The 20,978-nt window shown below is 42.0% G+C and overlaps 2 protein-coding genes across 3 annotated transcripts; both read right to left on the reverse strand.

Annotated features, from left to right (window-relative positions):
* Positions 1 to 42: 42 nt before the first annotated feature.
* On the reverse strand, positions 43 to 12,203 carry yrk (Yes-related kinase). 2 transcript variants are annotated; one of them, XM_079571552.1, is made up of 14 exons: positions 11,985 to 12,203; positions 9,527 to 9,575; positions 7,282 to 7,325; positions 6,467 to 6,697; positions 5,906 to 6,008; positions 5,244 to 5,342; positions 5,021 to 5,124; positions 4,460 to 4,609; positions 2,987 to 3,142; positions 2,315 to 2,494; positions 1,695 to 1,771; positions 1,479 to 1,632; positions 1,227 to 1,358; positions 43 to 305 (listed from the first exon to the last, which is right to left on the reverse strand). In XM_079571552.1, the coding sequence occupies exons 4-14, from the start codon at positions 6,693 to 6,695 to the stop codon at positions 97 to 99; spliced, it is 1,593 nt and encodes a 530-aa protein (XP_079427678.1). In that variant the 5' UTR covers positions 6,696 to 6,697; positions 7,282 to 7,325; positions 9,527 to 9,575; positions 11,985 to 12,203; the 3' UTR covers positions 43 to 96. The 2 variants fall into 2 exon arrangements, with proteins under 2 accessions (XP_079427678.1, XP_079427677.1); XM_079571551.1 differs by lacking the exon at positions 2,987 to 3,142 and adding an exon at positions 3,553 to 3,717.
* A 2,120-nt stretch (positions 12,204 to 14,323) lies between these two features.
* Positions 14,324 to 20,502, reverse strand: sesn2 (sestrin 2). Its single transcript, XM_079571155.1, has 11 exons — positions 19,707 to 20,502; positions 18,931 to 18,996; positions 18,310 to 18,498; positions 17,783 to 17,965; positions 17,260 to 17,478; positions 16,959 to 17,091; positions 15,954 to 16,069; positions 15,758 to 15,841; positions 15,039 to 15,145; positions 14,812 to 14,956; positions 14,324 to 14,733 (listed from the first exon to the last, which is right to left on the reverse strand). Exons 1-11 carry the CDS (start codon positions 20,043 to 20,045, stop codon positions 14,647 to 14,649), a joined length of 1,668 nt encoding a protein of 555 aa, XP_079427281.1. The 5' UTR covers positions 20,046 to 20,502; the 3' UTR covers positions 14,324 to 14,646.
* Positions 20,503 to 20,978: the final 476 nt, after the last annotated feature.

The following is a 20,978-nucleotide window of genomic DNA, read 5'->3' on the forward strand; positions in this document are numbered from 1 at the left end:
ATAAAGTCAACAAAGATTCTTTTTTTTTTTTAAGCGAAGAAGCCTGTCTCAGTAATATAAGAGTCAATAGTTGGATCAGTCTGTTTGCCGCGTTTGTCACAGGTTTTCTCCCGGCTGGTACTGAGGCTCTGTGGCAGTGAAGTAATCCTCCAGGAAGGACTGCAGGTATTCAAAGGTGTGTCTCTCGTCGGGCTCCCGCCTCCAGCACTGCAGCATGAGTTCGTGCAGAGAGGCAGGGCAGCCCGGGGCGCAGGGCATCCGGTACCCCCTCTCCACCTGCTCCAGCACCTCGCGGTTGTTCATGCCTACAGGGGGGGAGGAAAACACAGGGTTGATGTAAAAAGTAGGAGGAAGTAGAGAGGGCAGGGGAGAGAAGAAAAAAACATGTTTTAGCCATGTACTGTAGACAGAGGAGTGCAGAAGGATAGTCTTAACAACACAGCTTTTATGGCTTTAAAATCTCTGCCAAAGCTTGGATTTAATATGTTTTTGTTATGGGTTTTGCTTCAGCATTTTTTCCCATGTATGGCACTACATGAAAAAATAAAATAATAAGTAAAAGATTTGTTATTGAAATCTAATGCTGCAGTAACAACTCACTAAATTACTAAAACAGTGGGAACAGCCAGGTTTGGCTAAGAATGCTACCAGATCTGCATAGTAATGAGCAGTCTGGGAGGCACTTGTAACACAACAGACTCACATATCATTTTTACATTTATAAAAGAGAATTTATTCGAGATTACAGTATTCCTCGAGACACTATAAGACATAAGATACACTATAAGACACTATTCCAGACTATTCCACAAACACTGCACACTATTAACTTTATGAAGACCCAGTTCACAAAGCACTGCACTATTGTGTTCAAACCACACGTTCTTGTTTGATCCTGTACATACAGGGCAGAGAACACACTGCACAACAAAACACTAAACGCAGTTCAGTCAATTTATCTTCAAATGAAATGGCAGTGGCAAATGGTGTCTGATGAAGAGAGGTTCCGATTTCAGGGACTACGTGCAAACCATGAAATGTGTTCAAGGTTTTGACATAAGAGAAATGTTTTTGAGAATGAGAATTTGATGGTTTTGAGCAGTGAAAGGCACTTAGTGTCCAGTCAATGGATGAAAACTGCAACAGCTGTAATCTTTGCCTGTTCGGTATGTAAGGATGTGCGCATAGTTTATTGTGACTTCAGGAAAGTGATTAGACACACAAACCTGGGTATGGCACACGTCCCTTGGTGATGAGTTCAGTCAGGAGAATGCCAAAGCTCCACACGTCTGACTTGATAGTAAAGCGTCCATACAGCGCAGCCTCTGGAGCCGTCCACTTAATGGGAAACTTAGCCCCTGAAACCATGGCAACAAGTGCACATGAATACTCTAACAATTAAGACTTATTCAGTGCAAATATAAAGCCGCACAGGCAGTTATTCTGGTGATGATGCTGGAAGGATCATGTGGCATTACCCTGTCGAGCTGTGTACTCATTGTCCTCGATGAGACGGGCCAGGCCAAAGTCCGCGATCTTACACACCAGGTTGTCTCCGACGAGGATGTTAGCGGCGCGCAAGTCACGGTGAATGTAGTTCATTCTTTCAATGTACGCCATTCCTGCTGCAATCTACAGAGACACAAGGGTTCAGTGAGTTCATCACAGTGTACATTAAAACACTGTGGGCCTACCTGAGCAGCCATATCCACCAGCTGAGGCAGTTTGAGACTCTGCCCCTCTCCGTCTTTTAAGAAGTCCAACAAACTTCCTGAAGCAGAGAGCATACTGTACATCAGATGGATGCCTCGCGCCTGCCATATTAAGCTGTCAACATTCTCACCACATGATTCATATTTATCACAACATACAACAAATATTTACTAATACCAAATGCCTCTCAACATTTTAATCCTAACTCATTTGTTTACAAGATCAGATGTGAACCTTGTGCGGTTCTGTTTGTAAGATATTGAAGGAAGTCTTCTGAAGTCATGGGCTGCCACCACAGGGAGGTCCAAGTGCAGACTCAGAAGCTGAAATGAAATTCCTTTGCTTGGTAAAATTCAGTTTTTGTCCCTCAGGACATAAGTGCAGCTGAACTTGTGGTCTTTTAATTTATTAAAACGTCTCCCCTTGGGCCTTATAACAGCTGCCAATTTTTGTTTGTTTCCAGTATTTTGTAAGAGCAGATATAATTGTCTGTCTAGCGGTTTTAAAAGATGATATCATGCATGCATACATAGATTAAAATCACATCCAACCACGATAGTGAGTGTACAGTAGTGATGCTGCCAGCTGGCCCCCACTCTACCTTGGCTCATGAACTCAGTGATAATGTAGATGGGCTCCTCTGAAACGACTGCATAAAGCTGCACCAGCTTGTCATGGCGCAGTCTCTTCATGATCTGAGCCTCCTCCAGGAAGGCCTCGGGGGACATGGTTCCTGGCTTCAGAGTCTTCACAGCCACCTTAGTGGTGCCATTCCACATGCCTAGCATACAGACAGGGACATTAAGACGCACAAGCTAATAGTACCTATACATGCATGTATTATCATTACTATAGGGACAGTGACAGAGATGAATATGCAAATGACACAAACACCGGCATGCTTTATCATTCTTGCACACGGAGACACATAAACACACACATACTGCCCATACTGTAAAAATAAAACTCATGCAAATCCATGTTATTGTTTGTGACCAAGCACAAGCAAAAGTTATTAAAGATGGTGGTTTACTGGTCTTACACAAAAACCAGCTGCACCTGAGACATGGACTGGACACAAGGAGAAACTCTGCACAGCTCAGGAAATACTGCAAGATGAACATGAATAATAGACACTGTACATAATAATATGCAGTGACTTACAATCAATTGACAATAGACTTACAGTATGTATAATGTAAAAGCCAAAGCTAGACACTCAGTAAGACAACACAGTTGGAGATTTTAAGCCTGTAGAGTTTCTCTTTCTCACCCATCCACACGTCCCCAAAACAGCCCTGTCCCAGCTTTCTCTGCAGGGACAGCGCCTCCCTCGAGACCTCCCAGGCATCCCGCCCAAGGCCCATAGTGAGGGGGGTGGCGTTGGGACACACCATGGTCAGGAAATAGCACAGTCCATCATTAGTGCCTGTCACAGGTGCAGAGAGGTGTAGGCAGTGGAAATAAGATGAGGGTTTAAGTTAGGTTGATAGGTGGAGTGATGGATCAGAGAAGAGGGAGCAGAGGTGGGATGGGGGTGACAAAAATATGAAGTGAGATGATGAACATGCACATGCTTCAACAGCAGGGGGCAGGATAACACTGTGCACACCTGGATGTCAAAACAACTTCATTTGGAGTCAACAATTCATGAATATTTCTGGTTTACTAATTTGCTGCTGCATAATAACACAATTTGAATAGATCTTTCTCATGCTAGCTTAATATTTGTATGAGTCTTTTCCTGTTATTTGACAAAAATCAGTCCAAGTTCTTTGTTTGCTATACCCAGGTGTGCTGTCGTCATCCCTTCAACCCACTGCACAACAACATTCCTACCCATCCAGACTTCTCCAAACTGGCCATTGCCCAGTTTCTTAATCAACTGCAGAGATTCTCGGGGAATCTCCCACATGTCCTTGGTCTTCACCGATAAGTCAGCCAGCTTAGGCATACCCCGCTTACAACTGCCAATCAGCCGGCAGCACAGACCCGCTGCTCTCTCTGAGGCGGAGAGAGACAGACACACAGACACGGGGGAACAGAAACAGGGAAGCAAAAAGGGGGCAGCGAACAAAGGTGAACAAAACTAAAGGTGGTGTAGCTGACATGTAACAGAACATGAAATACCTAAACATTTATATTCATATTCATGCAAAAGTGTAACACAAGTCAAAGCAAAGAAAAACTATTACTTTGGATTTGAATTATATTGTATGTGACTTTTCATTTGGTCTTACAAAGAACATGTTTATTTTTGAAGTTTTAAAACTACTAAACAAAATACCTCTCTGAAAAAAATCCACAAATCAGGAAATTGAAATTAAAAATGAATAAATAGCACATTTCCCCCTTTATTTAAGTCAGTAATGTAAAACAAGTTTCAAATTTGAAATCTGTACATTTAAAATGATTGCCTTAAGTTCTATCTAATGGAATCTTCTTATGTGTATGAAGGATTTCAGTATGACAATGGTTGGTCACAATTCAGTCAAATAATTCTGTTTTTTCTAATTACACATTTAACCGTAAAAAAAAAAGTGAGGAAAAAATGTATGTTGTACACCACTCTAGAAAACGTGCAGTACCAGAATCAGACGCTAGGAGGCGGAGTTGTACAAACATACATAAGAGGAAGTGCAGGGCTGTGCAAAGCTGTAAATATCACTGATTCTCATGTTTAGGCAGAAACTCAAACTTCCTAAAGCAGTTTCGACATACAAAAAAAAGTGTGTTAGTGTGTTACCAGTGTAGTGCTCGACGAGCTGCTGCACCGTGTCGAACTGTGAGCGGGTGGTGATGTAATAGCCCCCATTGTCCAGTTTGCGGATCTTATAGTGCTTCACATGGTCTCCCTTTGTGTCATCCCAGTCTCTGATGGACAGAGAGTAGGCACCTGGAGATGAAAACAAAAAAAGAGCAAATTATATTAAATAGTCATGAAATTAGACCTACTTATCAACTAATTTACACTTGGCAGAAGAATACTGACAAAGTACATATAAAAAATCTATAGTACGTTATAGTAATTCAATAGTAATTCAGTAGTGCGATGGTTCTTGTTTTGAAAGTCCAAGTCAAGTCAAAAGTGAAGTTTGAGTCATGTCTTAGTCCATTTTGAGTCTCAGATCATCAAATCAGTGAAGTCACAACTTGCATAAACACCTCTGGTAATTGTCATAGTTGTAGAAGTAGAAGTAGAAGTAGAAGTAGAAGTAGAAGTAGAAGTAATGTGTATTTTACGTTTACAACACTGGGTGATATTATGACAATACTTTACTATAAAGTACTGTTTACTGTCTCTCACCCTTGGTGGTCTCACTCTCTCGTATGAGGAACGTGCCCCTCTGGTTGCCTTGGCCCAGCAGCTGCCTTTCTGCATCCTTCCTCCCCATCTTCCCAAAATACCACCTGTCACCATAACGACAACACACGGGTCACCACGGCAGCACACGCCACTGACCCCAGACCCCAGACGACATGCTGATCATTTTAAGAATACTTTGGCTGGACAGTTTATGTGCTCTTACTCTTCAGCTTGTATGGAGTCTACCGGAGCCACGTAGTTGGACGGGATGTAACCCGAGTTTCCAGTGTCCAGTGAGCGGGCCTCCCACCAGTCGCCCTCTCTGTGAACACACACACATATGCACACAGATGTATTATGAAGCACCGGGGAGCAGGAGACACTGGGTTATAATATTAGTTATTAATATCAGTAAATAATTAATATGTCCTCTGTGCATTTATGTCATGGTATAAATTAACTTGGCTTGAGCTGAACCATTGGCTTGAGCTGAATTGTTTTAATAAGCCCGTAAACTTTTACAAACCTTGGCCATTTAACTCTTTTTACAGTTGATTTGGCACAACATTTATGCCAGGTGCAACCCTACTTGTCCAACCTTGGGGTTGGCTTCACTGGCTAATGATGTGTTGAGGCTGGAATCTGCAATGAACGTTATACTCAGACCCAGATAGGGCACCACATTTTACACCTTGTATCTTAAAAGTTTTAACTAAACTATAATAATAAATTAGCTGAATTGCATACAGTCATTCTAATAATGCAATATTAGTAATAAGCATTAAGGTTTTATACTACTGAGCATGCAACATAAGCTATTTTGAAGTATATTGAAGAGTAAGCTGTAGAAAATACCAATACTAGATGTTATTGTTTTTTACTTACGTGTTATTGATAATTTGAAATTTCTCTCCTTTCTGAAAAGTGAGATCATCTTCAGTGCGAGCATCATAGTCATAGAGCGCAATAAAGAGAGTCACCCCACCACCTGGACAAAAAAAGAATCATACGTGCATGTATTTATGTGTCTTCATGCCACAAACAAAAGCCATAAATACCAAAATACAGCTCAGAGATGCTCTGACACAGTTGTCTAGTATCAAGCACGCTCAAAACAACCAAAACGTTTAACATACATGGTAAATGTTCTCGACTTATAAAGCGCTTTTTCCACCTACATTCACATGCTCATTCATATGCCAATGTATGCAGACACTGGAGGCAAGATGGGTAAAGTGTCTTGCCCAAGGACACAATGACAGCAGGCATTGAGCTGGGATTTAAACCCTCGACCTTCTGATCATGAGACGACCTGCTCTACCCCCTGTGCCACTGCCGCCCACCCGAGATGCCGAGGGAAATAGCCTGCGTGTGTGTTTCACCTGTGGCCACAGGCTTTGCTACAGTCAGTGAAAACAGCGTGTAAAGATGTGCAGAGGTTCGTACTCGTGATGCCTCCGGGCCGCTGCGGCGTGATGCTGCTGGGGAAGGCGATCCCACAAGGGAAGCCCTTGTTGAAGTCCGGGATGGCCTGAGTGGGGTCGGGACAGTAGCGGGCGGTCAGGGAGGCCACGCCTCCATCTGTGTTGCTAGGAGACACATCTGTAATGGCTGCTGTTATTAGTGCAGGTGGTGCTTTGGCCGACTTCTTCTGCTTGCAACACGCACACCCCATAGCTGCAATAATCCAAATGATGTTAACGCTAAAGAGACAAGAACTAACTGCAAACTACACAGACTGTTGTATTTTTAGATTTACATTTGTATGGTTCAATAGCATTTCCTGCTTTGTCTTTTTAATTTGTTTACATGAATATATGATATTTACAACATCCTCATGGGAAACCTCACACAGTCTCTTGAAATTATTTGATTTGACTTGACTTGACTTGACTTCACTAAATATGTGCTTGTTTTCAGTTTGGTTCAGTAAAATATGATGAATGATTAATATGAATCAGATATTTCACAGCTCTACAGAGGCAAGAGCATAACATTAGTCATACTAGTAGTAGAAGAAGTAAGATCATCATGAGTATAAATATTCTCCCAAAGGTGTATAGTCAGGTTATGCCAGGGCACTCATGAAACTATTTTGTATTCACTTCACATAAGGCCATGTCTAAGTAAAAGTGATACAAACACGAGCAAGCAGTAAAGATAGAAGTTAAAATAAAAGTTAATTTCCCCTAAGCCAGTCGTGGAAAGGGAAGTATTATGTGGGTGTAAGCTGCACAAAAGAGAAGTTCACTTTTTCTTACCTGATGTTTTCCTCTGTCAAATCATCTGTCAATCAACATTTCCACTGAAAAAAAGGGAAGAGAGAGCGGAGGTGAGTGATGGCAGCGTAACGTCAGGACAGGGAAGCCGCGGAACAGTCTCAAAGGCACTAAAGCGTGAAGAGGCACTGAGAGGAGACGCGGTGGTGAGACGGGCTACAGCGGAGGAAAGTCAAAGAGAGCTGTGAGGTTAGCCACTTCCCTTCTGCTTTTACAGTTTCGAGAAGGGCTTTTCCTGCTGGCCGGTGTGATAAATGTGCGTGTGATCATGTCTTTACAAATGAAAAGGGTATTTAGAAACTACAGTGACTAACAGTTTATGTGGTTGAGCTACATTCAATAGTGACTTCTAACTTTGCATCATGAAGACACGAAGGCAACATATAGAACTATGGGAAAAGATGGCTGAACATTTATTCATGACAAGGATCAGAAACCTTCAATCTTAATGAGCTACTGTATGGCACACAACACTCAAACACACAACAAGTCCAAACAATAGTAACCACTAATTCAGGGGCTTCGATTCCTACATGGTATGAGGCCTTTCTGTGCAAGGTGGCATGTTTAATCCTCCACGTACTCTTGAAAAGCTAAGATCTGGAAATGGGTTCTCACAGGCACTGCACCCGCCCACTGCTCCTGTCAGGCTGCCCCAGCGGTGCTGAAGAACAGTGAGTAACGGATTACTAAGTCATCACCTACTGCAAGTAAAGCAGTATTGTATTACAATAGTGGTAATTAGATTAAAATGACTTTATTAATCAACTATCGATTACTTTTGTCATATTTTGATAGCTGAAAACGACTTAATCAGAAAATGTCAGAAATTCAGAAAAACAACAGAAAAGTCTGACTGGAAATATAGATATTGTTTTGAGTTTGTTTTGTCTATAGCCCGTTGTTGTTTATGTGCACGAAACAAGACTTTCTCAACTGCAAAAAACTCCACTGAAATGATCAAATCACCTGAAAGGGCAGCACAGACGCTCAAACTGGACGCAGACCTGAACAGCCTGGCTTGATCCTTTTTTTTTTAAGCTACAGTATCAAGTAACAGTGTTGAGCAAGTTCCTTTAAAATTGTAATATATTCTATATTAGTAGTTACAGCTTTAAAAATATAATATGCTTGTAATACATATTACTCTTTCATAGATGTAGCTGAGTTACACTACTTTGAGTTACCTTTGAGTTACTTTTGGTGAAATATAAACAAAAAATAGTTATAATGCCACTGAGCAAAAGTGCAGTCAACAATTTCCTTTTCATTACTTTCGCCCAATATTTTTTTGTAACTCATTACTTTTGTAATATGTTACCCCAAACTCTGTCAAGTAGTCAGTAAATAACATTACTTTTGAAATAAAGCAATCAAAGAAGTGACTAGATTACTTTTAGAAGGAGTAGGATTACTTTTATGCAGTAATCCCACCAACACTGTTGAAGAGTGGATCAAAAATATGACAAACATGGGTTTCAGTAAATGGATCTTCATTATGGACGCCATTTGTATGACCTTTCACCATTCAAAAGTACATACATACTCATGTTTCTTCACTAAAGAGACGTGTGGAGAGGCTGCTCAAGCTGCAGGTGTAATCTTTTCTAGAGGGCTTTGTCTGATGCTGTGAGTCCTCGGAATCAAACTGGTAACCCTACGGTGTACAGGCCGCCCTCACCCCACCTCCTGAGGAATGTGGAGGAAGTCACACACACAGGAAGTGCAGTTACAACAGCAGGGGACAATAGAAAAGTGGCTGAATTAATATTGCCTCATTTACAACCATAATTCATTAATGAATCCCATAACGCTAACCATAAACGTGAAGCAACAATCTTATGAAATCACATGTTGCTGACACAGAACGGGGGTATTTGGAGGTGTGCGCGCTCCTGCTGTATCACGCAGGCCATCGGGAAAGCTGCAGGAAGTTAGCCCTGTTAGAGTTTCCTGTCCACCCTTCAGATGGCTCCCCCCTTTTCCTGGAAACTCGGCACACACGCATGCACACAAACCAGCTGTGGTACAACAAACAACCTAAAAGGCACACTTCCTTTGTCCTGGTGTTTTTCTGCCAACAGTAGGGCAGACCACAAACTTTCATATTCTCTCTATCTTACCATGTTCCGAAATCCACATTAGTCGGCCACAAAATATGCACATCATTACAGGTATTTTTGATCATTCTGTAAATATTAGCAGGGAAGCATTATAAGAAGTTCACCTTACTTTAGTTCCTGTTGGTTGGTGTGTCTTCCTCAATGAGCAGAGAACTGAAAGGTAAATTTTAAGATCCTGATTATTACATTGCATTTATGGGCCATAAATGTATGTAGGCTTTGACAGAACACATGTGAGAGCTTTAGGGAGGATGGCAGAGTTCAAATAACGCTGTTCACATCAAGATAATTCAAGTTCCTGTTTCTGCGTAACGAAAATACAAGAACAAACACTTACAGTAGACCGGGCTGCATGTATATTGCCAGTAAATTCAAATGGAATTAGCAAAAGTCCTTGCATTGAAAGCTGTCAAAGCTTGAGTAAAGGGCACATGTTTTAATGGTGAAATCTGTTACCTATTACTTTGATATATGTCTGGCCTTTCAAAAACTGAGCCAAATACCACAAAGTCACAGGGTGGGTCGCATCATAATTGTAAAGGTTCAACAAGTATTCAAGTATTCATTCATAAAGTAGGATTATATTTCTGTAAAACAAGTGCTAATAATGGCCTTCAAAGACGTGACCAATGACACTTACAGGAAGAAGTGGGTGGTGTGAAAATTATAAATCAAATCGTGATCTGATCCCTGTGATAATTCTTAACCTCTTCTTACAGATTCGTAATCTCAGTGGGGCTTTCCTGGGTAAATAAAGGTCAAATAAAACCAATTTGAAGAGATGTGTTTGCTTTTTTTGGTGTTTAAAGCACAAACACAGACACTTCCCCTCCCACTCCGTCTATTGGTCAGTCTCGTCAACACCGAGTTAACCGATCTCAGTGATGTGAGAACATTCAGATGCAGCATATTGACTTAGCTGCCTCTTAAAGTGAATTAAATTATATGTAAATGAATAACACGACTTGACACTTGACACGACCCCACCTGCCTGGATTTTAGAATTATAGGCCTCACTTTCTGCTGGTCTTGTTGAATATATGTCAAAGTTTGTGAGAAAGAATGAAAGAAAAAGCACAAACCATGTAAGTAGGTTGAAGAGGTTAGGCCTACTACTGTTGCTGAAAAGAAAGTCGAAGTAAAATCACTCTGTCAATGTCTTTCTCAGAGTGATTTGAACCCCTTATCTCAAAACATTTCCAACCTTGTATTCTCAGGTCTATATGGTGCATCTAATGTACAGTAAATGTTATTCTGAACAATGTGAGGAAGCCTGTGTAGTATCTGACCTACAGTGCGCTGATGCATAAAGTCCAGTCACTCACTCAGTCCAAGCTCTGCCTTCCAAAACTCACAAACATCCCGGAGACACACCCTTTCCTGCACAGCGGGCCTCAGATAAGCCACCACAACTGGGGAATTAACTCTGAGAACAAAAATATTCTCAAACTTCTCAAACTTTCACACCGGCTTAAGCCTTGTTTTCTAACACTGCTCCTTCGCCACATTTTTCCACCATCAAATCCTCCTCAACTAGTCTTGTCCGTGGCTTCGATTAGTAGGAAACCGCACAGGATGCAGGCCCTGTTTGGAGCGGGGATGATAGGACAATGGGAAGCTGGCTGTCACTGAATTCATGCGCTCGAAAAGTAGGAGGGGTAGAAGGGGTGCTCTGATGGAAAAGTAAGGTATCTTTGACGTCCTGTTTCCAGATGATGTCATTGTATCTAAGTACCTGCTGCTGCTTTTGGGACAGTCCTGGTCATGGCTCAATATTTAAGTACTGTTGTCAAGGATTGGTTGCATATAGGGTTAGCGCTCACTGACCATTCGATCATACAGTACATACCTAACCTCATAGCTGCACCTCTTTCCTTCCTGCCCTGCTCCATGGCCCAAGACAGGAACTGACCTTGCTAAGAAACAGGAAGTGGTGAGGTTTGGCTTTGGTCATACTAATCTTTTACCTTCCCATGCTTCAGTTTCCCCCAGAATATTATTTGTTATTGATTTATTATTTATATTCATTAAAGGCAGATAGTTAAAAGGGACACAGGTGTGGTTCATACCCTATGTAGGCACAATATATTCAAGGCATAGGTTAATTTCAGCCCGGTTTTCAACAAGTTTGGTCCTTGGTGTGAAAAGAGAACCACTGACAGAAAACGTCTGTGCACAAATGCATTTCTCTGACAATAAGACTTGACGTAGGTCTTGCAGTTCATCCTGTTACAACATTTCTGATTACTACATGACATCCTCTATAATCAGTCTGTCTACCTCAAATATACAACCAACAACCAACAGCAACTTCCCTTGTTCACCACTCAACCAATTCTCACAAATAGTATGATCTATAGTCAAAGCTAATGTGACCTGTCTGAATGGAAGTTGAGCATTGTCAGGAACTAGCTGAATACTGTCCTTCACCAAAGACACACACCAAAAAAAAAAGAAGCCAAAAAGACAAGGTGCACCAAAGTAACCCTAAACCCCCCCTAAACTGAATTAGATTTTGACATAACTTACGATCCAGATGTGTTATAGATAGTAAAAGCTTACCATAAACCCTGTCCCAGGTGTAGGCAGGCTCCAGGAGCGGGGTGCGTGCCAGTCCCGTGTTGACCTGAGGCGTGAGAGTGGAGGATGTGGGTGAGCGCTGTCCGGATGGCTCCTGGACGCGCGCAGAGGTCCGCCCCAGAGGAACGCGCGCGTCAACTTCTTCTCAGGCAAAACCTAGACATTAGAATTTCGCTCTAAGAGACAGTACTGCGTTGTTTACACGTGAAGTGAATTAAACGCCCGACTGATCACACTTGTGACTTTGCATGAAGTTGGTGCAGAAGGTGTGATACAGGAAGAACAACCGTGTGATGACAGCGTGCAGAGTTGTATAGAGTTGTGCTCGTGGAGTAGAATGCCAAAACGACTCCAGATGATCTTAACGGTGAGTATGAGCAAATTATCTTCAACTGCGCTTACTATGTTAACAAGGGCCTTTTTTCCTCCTTTTTCTGTTATTAACCGAGGATATTTGAGACCCACTCCAAGTCTCTGTCTACATCTAGTGGCGAGACACTGTAACTACAACAAGCGCAAAAAAGACTCAGGTAAAATGTAGGGGTGACCGGGGCTATTTGTCACGCGGGGTCACATTGCGTTTTACAGTCACACTAGAGGGCGCTGTGCGCTGGTACTGATGTATTGGTATTTCACTTCCAGTAATAATTTTGACTGAAAACATGAGGACAAGACACTTTAACATTTGAGTTGTTTTTATGCCTTTTCCCAAACTTTAATGTTTGGGTTATTTTAATGAGAATACAATGGAGAAATCCCACAATGGAGGTATTTCTGTAATAATCCGGCCCCTGACTTGTGGAGCACAAATTCCTGAGTATGTAAAAAAGAAAAGGAAAAAAAAGTAAGTCTCTAGCGTCTAGCCCATTCCTGCGCGGAGTTATTTTTAAAGAGATGTTTTAAAGAAATAACCAGAATGCTCATTCCAGCCACTAGGGGGCAGCTTAAAGAAAGAAAGGAAAGAATTCCACACGTGTCCAGCAGAGGGCACTGACATAATAGGAGATCAGGATATAAACAACACATTATAGCCACGTTTTAAATGGACAGTCTGCCCCAGACAGCTGTGGCTACAATAGTAGCTTACCACCACCAAGTGCTGAGTGAATGACTAATGACTACAGTGTAGCAAAGACTTGTGACACGGGCTTGTTAAGTGCAATACAAGTGTAAGCCGAGGTTGCAGTCCTGTCAGGCTCATTATTGTTCATTTATTGAAAAAAGTATCCTCTTCGCTGCTTACATCATCAGTGACATCATGTGGAGGCAGGAAGTGATCAAGAGAAATAAGATTAAACTAAAACTAGCGATTGTAAGTGTAAAACTACAACTAAAAAATGTGGTCCTGTTGTGGCTTAAGGTGCAAGAACGAATGACATTTGAGACAACAAAATGCCAAGGTTTATCTGATATTTCCAACAACAGCTACAATAGCTTTCTGCCTCCCGCCTTCTGATCACTTTTGTTGGTCATTTTATTGAATTTGTACATTATACATTTTGACATGAACACATCTGGCATTGCATTGCGCCTGTTTTAAAACATATATTGTCCTTTTATCTCTAAAAGCAAAAATGTTACAAAAGTTTATCTCATTTCATCAAAAACTCCCATTTAAAACAATAGTGACAACCAATCCCACGCATTGTGACAACTTGCCCCGCACATGGGGCACATTGTCATAGTCGATTTGGTTGTGTTTGATGGTTAATAACTATTTATCGCAATATGACAGAAAACAGAAAGCGAGGAATACTTCAAGTCAAGGGTTCAAGTTTTAATTTAATGCAAGTTTGACTCTGGGATTTTCTGTTGAGGAGCTGCAAACTCTAGAAAAAATGTGTGAGATATAGCCCCGGTCTCCGCTATAGGATGGGCTCTTTGTGGATTAAAAAGACTCATTTGAAATAACCTCCAGAACTCATTCACCGAGGGCCTGCACTGGCACTAGTTAGCTGGGATTGTTGAGGTAGGACGGTCCTTTTACTTTCAAACTGTTACGAGCCACTGGACCAGACAGGCAACCCCCCGAAAGGTGGGCTTCATTCTACTTTCCAACTGGATAATAGTCTCAACTATTTAAAGCCAATGATTTGAACATTACCTCATACTTTACCTGGAGTTATGTTTTTGAAAGCTTTACAAAGCCATGGATCAGTGGCTCAAACAAATTTGAAAAGAAAAAAAAAATGCATAGAAATCTTGCAGGTGAAAACATGATTTACTCTTTTTTTTTTTGCTTTGAATCTCCAGAGAAGAGAAAATATAAAACACCGACAATAACCCATTTTACTAAAGTCACTTTATTGTGTAGAAAAATACGAGATTGCAGAAGAATATGACCCGTTGTACTGATATGTTTGACTAAGGATGTGCAAGATTTTCAGAATGATACGTCCAACGTGACTGGTTGAACCAAACCTGAAGAACTTCAGTGCAATAAAAGTAACAAAGCAGCATCATTAATTAACACTGACAAAATAAGATCTGCAAATACAAACATTCAAAAACATTCATTGTAGTGTGTAGCATTTGTGCAAATCATACACTTCTCACATTTGTGCTGCGGTATTTCAGCTGGCTCAGCATCTGCAAAGTTGGAGTTGTCCTTGGATATTTTTCCGGTTTCGAGTGTGTGAATATGTCATCTCATGTAGTGGGTAATCGCTCGCAAGGTGTAGAGCAGAGCAGCCTGTAGCCGGGCCTCCATCACTATAAGATTTGCATGAACCTACAAGAAAACGGCAAAAAAAACATCACACAAAAGTTTCTGACAGACTTTGCAGAGGCGTCCCTTAGTTTACTGTACCTTTTCCGAGTGTCTGAAGTGTTTCCAGAAGTTATGGTAAATCCGTGCCGTGGTCTGCTCGGGGTGACAGGCCATGGTTTTTACAAACAGCTTCAGAGAGCGCTCCAGTAACACGTTCACACTGCCATAGTCGTAATCATCATATCTGCAGTGGAGACAAATTGTTTAATTGGGTTAGTTACGTATGACTAAAACAAACTGACTTCATGGTAAAGCTTAGTCCTGACCGAATGCCATAGAGACAATGGATGTAGTTCCACAGAGCCTTCCTCAAAGTGTACGTATCAACACCTTCATGCATCGCCATCCGGTGGTAGGTCATGTTACTGACAACCTACAAAATAAAGACGTCACAAGTATTTAAATCATGAGTCACCCTCAAAGTGAATACATCCCAATGGCATGCAGAGACACTTGTTTTTTCTTTTCTCGTGGTAATTTTTAAATATCGTTAGCCACATAGCATAATTGCCTGAGTCATGCTGTATTGTTAAAAGGGCAATAAGAGAAAAACAATGTGTTTCCTAAAAAAAAAAACACATTGAATACCCATCAATGGGGAAAGGTAGGGCTGGGCAATAAAGCAAAATTTAATTGAAATCAAAATTTCTGCTCAATAATGGGACTTTATAATCCACAGGTCTACAGCCATTTCTTTGGCACAAACGGTACCTAGTTTGGGAGTGTGGACGAGACAATGGAAGACTTTTGTGTGTGAGACTGAATGAGACTTGATGAAAGCATGTGTTTTTGTTTGAGTTGAGGTTTGAATAAAAGATGTATCTAATTTTATGAATCAGCAAGATGTATCTAATTTATTATGAAAAAGTTAAATTGAATCGAAAATTGAGATTGATCAATATGTGGAAAATAATCGTGATAAGTATTTTTCCACAATTGCCCAGCCGTGGGTTTGCTTTTTATTTCATTAAAATGATTACAATACCTGGAACTTCTCGTCCAAGTGCTGCCCCATATCCGGCAGAAGTCTGTTGACCAGTGAATAGCCGTGGTCCTCCCAAGAATAATCCTTCATAACACAGATGAATCATTGGAGCTCATACATCAGTTTGCACAGCAGAAGGTCGACTAAACTTTGTACACACACCATGTTTATCTTCAGATCATAATCCATGCTTTACCTGGGCTCTCATGGTGGTGGGTGACTGCTCCCCTCTGGGCGCAAAGTCCTCATATCGGAACTCTGGTTCCTCCACCAGTCGCCGCACCAGGTCAGGAGGGGCGCCGCGGACAACAGCTGGGACATCGGAAAATGTACAGAACGTGTTAGTTATATTATAGTTCATTGAAGATATATAAGGCACTATTTAACAACAGTTGCTCCATTTTTCTCAATAATTTTCTGGATTTATAGATTTGTTTACATTTAAATTGTTCTAGAGACTTAAAGCAGAACTAAATAACTTGTTTACTTTAATAAATCCTTTTCGTAGTCCCTCTGGGGGTAATACAAGTGTTGATGGGATGATTGGGGGACTTTCATTTCCCCCCGGTGTCTCCGGCCAGAAAACCATACTTGCAGCTTTCCCTGCTCCAACTTGGAGCCACCAATACACACTAATGGAATCACAAAGAAGCTACCAGGCTAACGGGCAAAGCTAACTGCGGGCTAGCACCACTTAAACAGTATTTACAGCCAAGTTTCATTGAAAAAAAATATCTCCATTGTGTAATTGGATGTACAATATCCCTCTCTCCCTTTATCTCTTCTGTCAGTGTAGTATTTACTCTCACGGACAATTAATGAGTCAAAAAACGTAACATGGTACGACATCTGCAGTGGCACTTATGGCCTCTAGGGGCATGAGTTACTTAGTACTGCTTTAAAGCAGAAGTTAGCTTTGCCCTCTTCGTGATTCTATTAGTGTGCAAGTGTGGTTTTCTGGCCAGAGACACCAGGGAGAGATGAAAGACCCCCAATCATACCATCAACACTTGTATTACCCCCAGAGGGACTACGGAAAGGAAATGACGGTAAAGTAGTTACTTGTTAAGCTAGATCACAGATTTGACCAAATATGCTTCTACTTTACTACTACTTTACCAATTCATTCTTTCCTTGCCTTTGTGAAAGACAAACAATGGTTAAGAGAAATGTGGGACAATGGATAAACATCATTATGTACCAGTGGGAATGCTTTCACTCCTCTCCCTCTCAAAGCGGGTGATTATCTCCTCCTGGGTGCACTCTTCCTCCTGCTGTTGTAACTCCACCATCCTCTTCATCAGCACCTCCACTTCCATGGCTCCGTCCACCAGCTAATCAACAACAGCACATTGTTCTTTTACCATCACACTCAGCTATGCGCTTGTAATAACTAAACCGGTGTGACAGGAAGGAGAGCAAATATCTGTCAAACTGTGTCATATATAATGGAATACTTGAAATATTTGCCGTTGTTTATGTTAGTTTAAGTGCACACGCACCTCCTGCCGGCCGTCCTCATGAGCGGGACTGTGCGGACTTCGCGGGACATGGCTGGGAGATGAAGGCTGGAAGGTGAAGCCTCCGATGTGGTTAGGCTCGGGGTGCAGACCGCAGCCCCACACGAAGGAGCAAAGCGAATGAGCTTGTGCCATCACCACTACGGCGTGTATCAGCTCAGCCAACGACCAGCGAGGATCTGCGCCAGGACACACCAGCGCCTATGGGAGAAAGAGAATTATGTATACAAAATATGAACTGAACTGTCCAAAATTATCATTCGCAAAAGTGTGTTTTCTGTTGTCAAGGCTTTGTCTTTCTTGAATTTGGAAAACATATTCTTCATTTGGCTAAAATGTCCCCTAAATGTGTTATAATCAGGGTTTTCCTAATGCCGTCTGTGTCTCGAATGTGATGCCTGATTGCTGTGCATATGAGAGTATTTTGGTTTGACAGCAGTAATGAAAAGAGCACCAGAGTCTTGGACCGCGAGTGTATCTATGTTTTTTTGTGTGGGTGTCTGACCTGGATGTGCTGCTGTGTGATGAGCCAGGGCCTGTGTGCCATCAGTTTGTTGAGCGTCTGAAGGCTGCGCAGTTTGGTCGGCGCTTGGTCCAAGCCACTGAGCCAGCTCTCCTCGCCTCCCGCCTCCAGGAAGCCTGTGCTATGCTGTTGGACTAAATATGAGCAATGGTGCCGAGCTGCAGCCTGTAAATAGTCAGGGTAACTGTGTCAAAATGACGGCTGCGGTGGCAAGAAATTGGGAAAACATTTTTAAAAGCACAGACGATGTAGATACAGCGTGATAGATAGAGTAAAGGTTTAATAAGCCCAAGAGTAAATCCTAAAGAAAAACACAAAAACAAATAAAAACATGAGATTGAAACACCAAATTAAATAGACCACAAATGTTTAGAAAAGCAGAAAAAGAATGACTAATCACACATTCATACTTTTTGCTGACACGATTCTGCTGCGCTCATTCGTTTACTTTAGTTCTGCATTTTGCACGTACGTGTGTTCAGAACAGATTGTTGACCCAGTGTCCTCACCATAACAGCAATGTAATGTATCCAGTGGCGCGGCAAAGGCCCGTCCATCTCCAGCAAAGCATGCTGGGTCCTCAGGAAGCAGGTAAGGTAGGCCGGGTGAAGAGCCATGACCATTGTGATGTGGTCCACTCGACCCAGAGACAGGAAAGACTCGATAAGAATGTCCTGGTCAAGCCCCTCCATTAAGATCTAAAAAAGAAGCCAAAACAAGGCCACACACTCAAAACAGCATTATATAATGTTGATGAAATTGATACAATTACAATACAATTTCATAATTTCTTGCAGCAATCTCATAACAATCCATAAAACATACTCAATATACAGAAGGATAGACAATAAAATTACAGTGAGAAGGCCATCTTTCACACTGTAATGTTTAGTTTGGAGTCTGTATTTAAATGTCCAAGCACCAAAAATAGCTAAAGCGAGCGACTAATGATTCTCATATAATGCAACCGTGTACGTTTAGTGATACAAGGCAATCACTGAACCACAGCATACAAATAATATGTAGAAATCAACATATTTTTGTAATACAATTTATGAGGTATTAGTGCCTTTTTTGGACAACATCATCCCCAAATTCTACAGGAAATTACGTTTAGATAGCCCACGCACCTGTTTTGCTGGTATAAAGGCACTTGGACCTGAAGCCAGAGCTCGAGGGACTGCAACACCTTGTTCCTGCGGTGAAAATAAAACTTCATAATCAATATCAATAATTCAAATAAAACCTTTTGCTCCAAACATCAGAATCGAAGCTAAAACACCAGGTGAAACAACATCCTTTACAAACATGTACTGGGGAATATTCAATTACGTAGCCTCTGTTGTGACAAATTCCAAGTTATAAACCCGACTTAAATAGACCTGCTCGCAGCTCCCACGCCTAGAAACCTGCAAAGCTTCAGCCTAATGTAACAGGAGAGCGCCCTTTCATAACCGAGAAACTCATTAACAAAAATGCCCAAAGTTACACTCACCGACATTTGCTGTGGGGCCAGAGATAACCACTCCTAAAGGCATTTTCTCATTAAGAAATAAGTAAAGGGAATGTGCGCCAGAAGTAGCTCACAGGTCCTTCAGGAGAGAAAACAACATGATCTGATCTGGGCCGGGTGTGCAGGGGCACCAGGAGGGGGCGTGTCTGCCTTGTTTATGCACAGCAGCAGGAGGGTTGCATCACCTCTCGCGCTACAGTTCAATGTCTGATGAAATACACAGTAACAGGCGGAGAACTGGGGTCAATTTTGATAAGAATGACTAATTATCTCATGGGTTATCGGAATAATGAGTTAGACATTCATAAAAAATGATAAGGTATTTGAAAAAGCTCTAGTTCTGACACTACTGGCTATTGAAGCCTGTCTGATGAAAGTGGTCCGAAGCCTTACCTGTGCAGCCCGCAGCAGCTCGGTAGCCCGTTCACGGACCTCTCGTAGGGGACAAGACAGAGATAACTGGAGCAGATGCAGTAGCGTTTTCTGGCTGAGTCGGTTCGAGCCAGGCCGGTCCAAACCCAAACATATCAGGACGCTCTCTGTGAGCTGCTCCAGCGCTGCCGCCCGCTCCTCATCATCTCTGCTGCACAGCCGAGATAAGCTCTTCGATGTCGGCACAATATCCGTCTCTGACTCGGACTGGTATCGACACAGCCGTTCAGTGGCAAGTCTCGGTGCCTTTTCTCCATTGGGTCGCTGAGAGGAGAGTCCCGCTGCGGTCCCACTGGCCATCGTCCTGTTCCCAAACTCTGCCGGTGTCGGGGTGCTGTGACTCGGCTTCCTTTATCTGTGAACCACCGCTAGCGATTGTTAGCTTAAGTATTAAACGCACCTGACTCTCTGCACTTGTTTATGGGGTGGTTTAATCCACAACTTAAGAAAAACGAGCGCATCCCGTACTTGTTGTCCGCACTGTCATCAGGTCCACAAATGAATCGACCCCGACAGTCCCTGAGCTACTCTGCTGTCGGCGTTAGCAGCTAGCTGAGCTCTGCTTCAGGTTAGCACTGTGATCAAACTGTTCCGACAGAGCACTGGACAACTGCACAGACATGGAAAAGCCTCTTTAGTTTTACCTCAGGATCTACAGAAATGATGGATCATGTAAAAAGTATGTCAATCTCGCATCGGAGCCATAGATTTAAGATCGGCGCGCGCTGCAAATTTCTTTCGGGTTGTTCATGTTCAGACACTTCAACGTCAACATGACGTCACACTCTGTCAAGCGTTTATATTTGCCCCAAGTATCAAACAATGTACAGGCTCATTGAATAACACTGTTAATCAAAGTTCATTTAATTTGTTCTTTCTTTCTTGTGATTAAGTTTTGTTGGTAAAAAAAAACAAAAAAACGTCATTAGTCCAACTTATTGAAGAACCGCAGTGGTTCCTAACCTGGAGGTGGGGGCCTCATGGGGTTGCTGGCGGGGCACAGAGCTTTGTCTAATCAAAGGGTCAGGTCATAAGGGATATTATTTCAGCAAATGTATTGGTAAAACATAATCAAATATGACTGAGAAAGGAGGACAGGTGCATAAAACACTCTGATCAGGTAAAACTTCACTTCACCTTTTATATAATATCAAATATTATAAGTTAACCCTAAGAAGTGAACGAGACCAGTCTCTCAACTCCGTGAACACAGGTAGCAACAACTATAACACA

The sequence above is a fragment of the Gobius niger genome (genome assembly GCF_951799975.1).
Source record: "Gobius niger genome assembly, chromosome: 14".
Lineage (NCBI taxonomy): Eukaryota > Metazoa > Chordata > Actinopteri > Gobiiformes > Gobiidae > Gobius > Gobius niger.

What these genes read in the sequence shown, in the direction of transcription:
- yrk (XM_079571551.1), bottom strand. Translation starts at nt 6,695, where the DNA reads ATGGGGTGTGCGTGTTGCAAGCAGAAGAAGTCGGCCAAAGCACCACCT. An exon ending in AGAGAGTGAGACCACCAAGG is followed by an intron (nt 4,610 to 5,020) that starts GTGAGAGACAGT and finishes TTTCATCTCCAG; the next exon opens with GTGCCTACTCTCTGTCCATC. An exon ending in TGAGTACACAGCTCGACAGG is followed by an intron (nt 1,359 to 1,478) that starts GTAATGCCACAT and finishes CCATGGTTTCAG; the next exon opens with GGGCTAAGTTTCCCATTAAG.
- sesn2 (XM_079571155.1), bottom strand. Translation starts at nt 20,045, where the DNA reads ATGGCCAGTGGGACCGCAGCGGGACTCTCCTCTCAGCGACCCAATGGA. An exon ending in GAGTGAAAGCATTCCCACTG is followed by an intron (nt 16,070 to 16,958) that starts GTACATAATGAT and finishes CCGATGTCCCAG; the next exon opens with CTGTTGTCCGCGGCGCCCCT. An exon ending in CATTGTCTCTATGGCATTCG is followed by an intron (nt 14,957 to 15,038) that starts GTCAGGACTAAG and finishes TCTCCACTGCAG; the next exon opens with ATATGATGATTACGACTATG.